This window comes from Charadrius vociferus, unplaced genomic scaffold (assembly GCF_000708025.1).
Source record: "Charadrius vociferus isolate BGI_N301 unplaced genomic scaffold, ASM70802v2 scaffold494, whole genome shotgun sequence".
Lineage (NCBI taxonomy): Eukaryota > Metazoa > Chordata > Aves > Charadriiformes > Charadriidae > Charadrius > Charadrius vociferus.
In genome coordinates, this window is record NW_009648157.1 from 1,325,989 (window position 1) to 1,334,747 (window position 8,759).

An 8,759-nucleotide genomic window follows, 5' to 3' on the forward strand; every position below is an offset into this window, starting at 1 on the left:
ACGGGCCGGCTGGCCGTGGCCGCCGTGTACGTGGGTGGCGTGGAGGATGTGTGCTCAAACGTGCTCCGGGACGCGATGGTCCAGTAAAACAGTCTCGGCTTTTCTTCTGGGAAAGCTCCTTTAGCTCCGAAGTTCGGCTGGGCGGATGCACCTTTTGAAAAGCAGAGACATACACGGGCAAAACCGAACGTATTAAAAATTCTTAAATCATGAATGTGGGGAAGCGGTCCGTATGGACCGATGTGTGGGTTTTGTCCTGCTGCGTGCTTTGAATTGCTAAAGTTGTTATGAGTTGTCTAAGTAAAGTAAATCAGGCGGCCGAAAAGTACATTTTACATTTAGGTGGGAGGAACGTAAAGTGTAAAAAGACCAAAGGATACAGCCTAGTGACTGATTTTCAAAAAGTGTGATTTGAGTCGGTTTATTTTACGCAACAGCTTTACTTTTTCTTGCCAGACAGAAATCTTACATACCTCAGATACATAAGAAGTACTAATAGCTATAGCGACTGTAACATTACAAGGACAATAGCCTAACCTAGTTTTAGTATGTGGTTTTTGCACATCATCACACACAGGGGTTTACTATAGCCATGGGAGCCTGTTGGCTGCCACAGAACATAATAGCAGCTAGAAGAAACGTCTGATGCCAAACTACTGCTATGCAGTCAGATTGCCCTTGATAAAATATGACACATCATAAGAAACAGCAGTTTATGGAAATGTGAAGTAACTGTAAATCGGTTTATAACGAACAATTGCCGTGATACATTTAGAAAAATTAAATGTGAACCTTTTTTAACTTGCAACTATCAAATTAATTTAAACATGAGAGAATAAAAACACATAGGCATACGTGACTGCACTTTATATTTAGTTTGAAGTTCTTGAGAGTGTATTTACTTTCTTTAGAGAAGGCCTAAGAACTGTTTCCTACTGCATTTCAATGTACATTTTAGGTCTTAATTGGAAGGTAAGTACTTCACAGGAACTGTTGTCACTTTGCATGGGTGGAGGCTGGTAATTCCATTCCTCGTTTATATAAAATATAGTTGTTATGAAAAGCTTCGTGGTTGTGACTTGAACTGTAATTGCCATACGTTATGCACCATTCACTGGAATAAATTGTGTGCAATGACAACATATATCTAGAAAATATGCATTAGAGAGAAAGATCTGTTATGTCAATTATTCCATCACTGAGCATGGATTATATCAGAAAGTGATTTTTGTTTTATCCAGACTACTGTAAAATGCCTTAAAGATTAAAGCAGGTAGATGTGCATTTTGACACAAACCAGAATGTAAATTGCAGTGAAGTGTTGCACACCCTCAGCTAACTGCGCTTCCCATGGTTTCCTTCTCCAACAGATTGGGAAACAGAATGCCATTTGATGGAGCCAGTGAACCTGACCATGCCCACGGGTCATTAAAGTCTGAATCAGACATTTTGCAGAACACACTACCTGAAAATGAGAAATTCTATTTTGATCTCTCCAGAATTATTGATAGGTGAGTTTCTTTATTATCATAAATACAAATGATGATGCACTATTTGAATTATGCCAAAAGATAGGTCACATTTTCAAACTGAGAATTAGGAAATTACAGAAAAAAACCCCGCACAGCCTCTGGTTGATGACTGGTAGCAGTAGGAATGTCTGCAGAAATGTTGATTGCATTGCCATTCTGGCATGATGAATTCATTCACTTCCCAGAAGGGCTAAAAAGTATATTGTGAAAATCTGGAAGTTGTTTTATGAAATTAGCTTGATTTAATATGTACAATAGATAACTTAAGGAAAGCAGTATGTTTACAAAATGAAAGTTATCAAAATGATATGAACCCAGGTTGTATTGTAGAGTTTATTTATTGTCCATTTCAGAAATGCAAGGCATGCTGATGGAATTTTCACCAGTGTCTACAGCCATCTTTTGGCTAAACTTGCTGTGAAGAGATATCTGCATTCGCTTATTAGAAAACGAGTTAGGTGAGGTGACACTTACATTAGGTAGAGTTTTTGCCTAGGTGGCTTCAATGGCAATTTTTTACCGTTCTGTATCTAAGTTCTCATTTTTGCGATTTAGAGATAATGAAAGAAAAACTGATATAATAATGGGGGACCTGAAAATCCTATATAACAACTTAGTGGTAGTCGTTACTAAATGAATATGTTGCCATTTACTCCTGATACAGCTGTGAGGGTAGACCAACAGACACCGCACATGGCACTGATAATAAACACTGGCAATATTGTAATGATTATCACACCAATTTGCTACCTTTTTTATCTGATAGTGATAGCTTGGTGGATGAATGACAAAAGTACATACAAACTTACATAACATCAGGGGGATGCTCAATGAAATTAAGAAACAAGAAGTTTACAGTGAAAACAAAAAGGAATGATTTTTTTTTTCCTACTGTAGAACGTATTGTCAGATGTTTGGGAGATCTGTATTATAGAAGGATTTGAAAAAGAATGAGGCAAATCTCTAGACGTGGGGTCTGAATGCAACTTCCAGACCAGGATGCGGGATGGTGGGAAGGATCACTTCCCTTGTTTGCTTATCCCTAAGCAGCATCTACTGGGCATTCTAGGGAACGGAATAGTAGAATGCTTTGGTCTGACGCAATATGAAAGTTCCTTTGAGCGCCTACTTCATATGCTCAAAAGCTGACTGAAAGTTAGGTCCTGCATTTATGTCAATGCTGTCTTTGGTCCAGAACATACGGTGCCAGTTTCTCGTACGCTATAAACTAACATAGATCATTTAAAGCAGAACACACTGAGGCTTCCCAAGATCATGAACGAAAAATAGGCCTTCAAGTTTGGATTTCACAAGGTGTGTTTTGTCTCCTGACACCTTGTTAAAACAAGCATTTGTAGCTATGTATGTGATGCTACACTCTTCCTTTCCTCAGAGGTAGGCTCCATCCTCACTGAGTGCAATATGAACAGTGACAGGTCCTTTAAGAGCTTACTGTGATTTAAACCAGTCTGCGCTTTGGCAGTGTATTAAAATATACCTGTGCAAGTGACAGAAATTAGAATAAAGTCAGTTTATAGAAAAGAGTAACCTGGGCTATGAGAACAGACAGGAAGGAGTCATGAAATCCACACTCAGCCATTTGATCCTGCAGAACTCCTGGGACAGGGACTCTAGAAATCATTGAGTGTGGATCCTAATTGCATGGCCCATGGCAAAGTCGAGCAGGAGAAAGAAATCAGTGGAAGGGGTGTCCAAAAAGTCTGAACACTGATCCTTAGAGTTTGAGTTTGATCCTCAGAATTTGAATTTGATCCTCATTACTAAAAGAGGTAGTAAGCAATACCAGCAGTGGCTCCTTTTCGACAGAAGATCCAAAGTCATAGTTGAAAATGAACTCTGAAATGAAAATTTGATTTTATTAAGCTAATCAACATTGTAAATTTTGTTTCACTCATTTAATGGTATCTTCCTTTAAACGGATATCATCTATTAATTTTTTCTTTGTAATTGTTGTATTGCCAGTTCCCAGGACAGTCCCGTCAAACGCCACTCTGATGCTGTCTTCACTGACAACTACAGCCGCTTTCGAAAGCAAATGGCTGTGAAGAAATACTTAAACTCAGTTTTAACTGGAAAAAGAAGGTACTACAAGAAAGCAAATATATATTGTTTCCATACTTTTATGGTATTAAGACAGAAAAGATTTATACCCACATATATGCACAGAGAGACAAACAAAAGGCAATGAACATTAATGACTTTATAACATAGTTTATAACATGTTTTTCAAATACAGACAGTGTTTTCTTCCAGACTGGAACAGACACTACAATCAGATTAGACTAAAAGACTAAAGAGGAAACAGCATCTGGCAATTTTAAAAAGCTTCTGACAGATTTTTAAAATGGTTTAATTTATTAAAAGGGCCTCTTAAAGAGAAATCCTCAGAGCTATTGAACATGAACAAAAATTTTGTAAAGAAAATGCACTATTTGTGAAAATTTGCTTTTAAGTAAGCACACAAAATGAAAATTTAGAAGTCCCAGAAAGACCTAATCAGTATAGGTGAGAAGCGCCAGCATATGTTTTTGTAAAAGTTATATTCTGTTTGTATATTCACTCATTTAGACAAGTGCTTTTAAATTATCATGTCTTTTCACCTGTTGAACACACTATTTCATGTGATTTATAACGCTTTGGTATCAGTGTAACAAAATGTGTAATAGCTACGGTTAGAAGAAGGCTTTGCTTGCTTGTTTGCTTTTTCTTCTGAGGGTAATAAAACTTGTTTCTGATCCACAACAGCCAGGAAGAGCTAAACCCTGCCAAACTTCGAGATGAAGCAGAACTTCTTGAACCTTCCTTTTCAGAAAACTATGATTCTGTAGATGAGCTGCTGAGCCACATCCCATTGGTATGCCCAGATTTTCTTTCCTCTCACTTTCTGTTACTTGACTTGACCTATAAAATGAGATTAATCATACACAAAGTGTGGCCTATCAGAAAAGCAGAATCACCCAGGAAAGAGTCATGTTCTGTGAAACGCTGCATAGTTCTATAGGGATTGTATCTGAACATAATAATCATTTTAATAACAATAATTAAGTTATCCCATGATTGCTGTTATTGAATATTCATAATTAAATGGCACTGTTAATAATGCACCTAACTCACTTGGGTATTTCAACTTGTGTGCACTGCAGCATAAAACTAGAATTGACTCATTTTTAATTACAAAGATTATTATTTCTTCCGAGAACAAACTCAAGGATATTTCTTTTAATTAAAAAAAAGCTGCACATTTTGTTTAAGATCTATTTCATAAGAAGGGAGCTGCCCCTAGAACTAAGAGGATCAGCAACATGAACCCTAAGCATTAAGAAGGCACTCGACTCCCATAAGATGTGCACTACTATTTTTCTAAAATCATTCACAAACATGCTTCTTTGGTTTACTGAAATGTAAACCCTTCTATATCACAGCACTTGCAGGCATGTAAAATTGAAAGGGTAACATAGAAACGAATTGGGTTTGGTCTTCTCAAAAGTGTGTTATGAAACTGATGATGAGATGGCTTTTGGCATTCAGCTGCGTCTCAACCAACTCTCAACTGCGAATAAGAAAAAAGGCTACTCTTGAAGACAACTTTTTTCTTTTTTTTGGGGGGGTGGTGGGGGTAAAAAGAAAAGGCATTTCTCCAAACTGTTTTTTCCTTTCAAGACTGAAAGAAGATGTTCTTTTCCTTTCTGCAAATGTTGCAGTTCCTCTAAAGTTCCCAAAGATTAGAAAGGTCATAAACTGCTTGGGCCTCAACGAACAAAATAATTTGTAAGTGATGGATTCAGGAAAGAAATGTTCTTTCTAGACAAAATTATTGCAAAAATATCTGCTCCTGGATTTTGCACCTTCTAAGACTTCTGGCATTGATGAAGTGAGAGAGAGTAGTGGTGCAGTGGGTCGTGGGTGTCTACCTGGAAATATTTTCAGTCCTTTCCTTTTTTACGGATGGTACTGATGATCCAGATCTCCCTATGGGTGATTCGCTTATTCGCTATTGGCTGTTACCGGTCATTTTGTAGCAGTGCCCAGTTGCTGATGTAGCGTGCATCAACAAACCTGAATTTGTGTAACCACTTCAAGGACACAGTTGTTTTCAAAGTGAGCTGTTCTGCACTGTATGCTGACATGCAGTAACATTTTTGCTTAATCCTTCAACCTTTCTTCCTCATCCTGCAGCCTTGTCTCCTGGCTGTTAATGCCCACCAAGCTCCTGTGAATCGCTCCACCTCGTGCTTGTCAGCCCCAAGCGCGGCAATTGTTTTGTAGCAAGTGTTACTTGCTGTCCGCTGTCTGCTTTTATACACCTTGTGATGCAACTGCTTATGAAAATGGCTTTTAAAACATATTTCTCCTTTGCTTTTCAGGGCCTCTGAAGGACACCTGGTAAAGTCTATGACAAGAACAAGTTATTTTTGAGTTCCACATAGTATTTCAAAGAGATGACTTTAGTCATCAAACCAGAACAAATATGTTGTGAAGTGAAAGTTGTGATATATTTGTTTCTTATGTAATAAAAGTTGATATTTACATTGTAAATATTACTCTAGAGTTCTCTACTGAAAGCTGTACATATGGATGCCAGTTTAACTCATGAGAAGTCTGTGAGTCCATATGCTGTAAATCCTTTACTTCAATAAATTCATTTGAAAATGAGTGTGCAGCTGAAAAGACCCCATCATTACTAATTAATTGGCTTATTTTAGGTGTGGGACAATTTCAGATAAGCCTCTATAAGTATATGGATACATTTCCAGATAACTTCATAAGAAAGTGTAAAAGCGTGAGGAAAAGAACGTGCAAAGGTTGTAAAACCGCATTACAAAGATCTCTGAAGGTTACTGCCAAGCAAAAGGGAATGCTTTTCTAGCAGCTTACCAAGCAACTAGAGAAAATGAAAAAGCATTAAATATTATTTGACCTCTACAGCATCTTACCTTCTTGTTCACATTTTAATACTTCATGATATGCAAATAATATTAAGTCCAGAAATGTATCCTTTATTTTCAGTCATGTTTCAGATGCTTTGGAGCTGACCAAGCATGCTAAGAAGAATGCTGTCCCTTGATTTGTTTGGTGCCTAAAGTCACCAGTTATTCTACGTTTAATTATCTGTAGCTTTGATGATGAAACTGTTTCTTATACATAAAATAGACATGAAGACGCTTTACAAGTTTTTCAGAATGAATGTAATTTACAGAATATGCAGACAATAAACCATTTTATTATCACAGCAAACTATTACTGGTTTAAAACATGCTACAGGTACCTGGACCAGTAGAGGTCCCAGCAAGTGCTGTCTCTACTATAGTAAGAGAGGAAGATACTATTTTTTAATTAAGGTATACTATGTTATATTAGAAAGAAAAGCAAGTGAGCCTCCAGTCCCTATTTCTTTAGCTTGCTATCATTGCAGCTTAGTACGGAACTGGAAATTTGCAGCTGATTCTCTGTTGCTGTGAATCAGAATTTGGTTGTATTTTATTAAAATTGCAGATTTAACCAATTAGATCATTTTTCTAAAGGATCATTTACTGTTGTAAGAACTGATAGTTCCATTGCAGTAACCAAAGTGTGTGGTACTGCGTGCACTACATATGACATGCATATTCAGGCATGGTACCAGCCATGAGACTCCCATGACTCCCCTCCCACCTCCTAGAAGGAAATGAAATTTGAAGTAGAAAAACTTATCAGACCTACTTACAAGTTCAATTTGGAATTTCAAGTGTATTTATATATCATACATATGCACACATAGGCAGTGATAAAACTGATTTACAAGTTTCACTTACAAGTTTACTGTTCCCATTTAGAAGGAAGTTTCAAACATGATAAAATTTGAGATTTAGGAAGACTAGTTCTCATAAATATGTAGCTTTCTGATTTGCAATTTTTTTGAATATTGGCAACTGCATGCCAAAAGAAAACCAGCTTGCACAGATCGGATGCTATTATTGCTATTTCTATCAAGCCTTGACAGAATTTATTTTAGCCTAAGCCAATGAACAGTTCACAAAAATTAGATGCAATTTTGAAGTCTTCTCTTGAAAAGTCATCTTCTAATGGTGGTCCACTCTCAATTCTTATCTTATTATGAAAATCTGAGTGCAAAAGTGGCTTTGGAAATACTTGAAGGATACTAACAGGTTGATGCTGTCCTACTTAATTGGAAATTTTCTTCAATGTAGTTTAAACTTTGTTAGGATTCCTGTGATAAGTAATCTTTTAAAAAGTAAGTGAAAAAAAATAACCAGAAGCAAAGCTGTATACGGTCTTCATACACAGAACTTTTTGTTTAAATATACATAATGTTTATTCACTCAATTTAAAGTAACAAAAATTGGAGTGATGAAACTTTTCACTCCACAGTTCCAGAAATCTTTATTTGTTTTCCTAAATTTGTTTTTTTTATTTGTTTCCAGTTTACCAATAAGATGCCTGATGGAACAGCTTGTTTTCCATGTCTACTGTGTAATCTCCCCAATATTTTGTTCTCCATAGAAAACTGCAGAACATTAGAACATGTATTTTCTTTGTTACAATGGCGATGGAGTGGGTAGCAGAAAAAAAGGGACTCTTATTAGAAAATCACATATATATATATATTATAAAATACAAAACTAATATTCTCATTTTAATAACTAAAATAATACTGTAATAGCTTCCTCAGAGGGTTAGCAAATAGACACAGTCTAAAAGGCATGCTAAATTTTATGTACATTTTAGTGAAACGTAGCACTAACCTCCAGAATAAGAAACCTGACTTGATATTTGTGTCAAAGGATGGCTGTTAACTTGTCATAGCAACTTTTGACATTCTATAAGATATATAGGGCCCAATTCATACATTCAGACTAGTTAATTGTGAAAGATGTAACATTATTCACCTCATCTCAACCATCAAGTGCTTATGGTAAGGTTAAATGATTAAATTGAAGAGAAAAATGCAACATTTCACTCAATGAGACAAATTATCAGTCTGTCAATGAGTCTTGACACATATCACCAATCTTAAAACTCATCTGCAAAATGTCATAACAGTGGAATCAAAGTGTAGTGTTAATTAGGAGAATGAAAGGGTCAGCTCCAAAGAGAATGTCAAGAGGACTTCTAGGAGGAAAACAAATACCTGGGAGATTTGGAAGAACATCGCTAGCAGAGAGAATGCAACCACTCCGGAGGAAGGAATAAAACCACAGGGTTATT

At 36.5% G+C, this 8,759-nt stretch overlaps 1 protein-coding gene across 1 annotated transcript; it reads left to right on the plus strand.

Annotated features, from left to right (window-relative positions):
• Positions 1–75: 75 nt before the first annotated feature.
• VIP (vasoactive intestinal peptide) lies at positions 76–6,197 on the plus strand. Its single transcript, XM_009884059.1, has 7 exons — positions 76–83; positions 912–972; positions 1,336–1,511; positions 1,886–1,990; positions 3,516–3,635; positions 4,299–4,407; positions 5,918–6,197. The coding sequence occupies exons 1-7, from the start codon at positions 76–78 to the stop codon at positions 5,924–5,926; spliced, it is 588 nt and encodes a 195-aa protein (XP_009882361.1). The 3' UTR covers positions 5,927–6,197.
• The last annotated feature ends 2,562 nt before the right edge of the window (positions 6,198–8,759 follow it).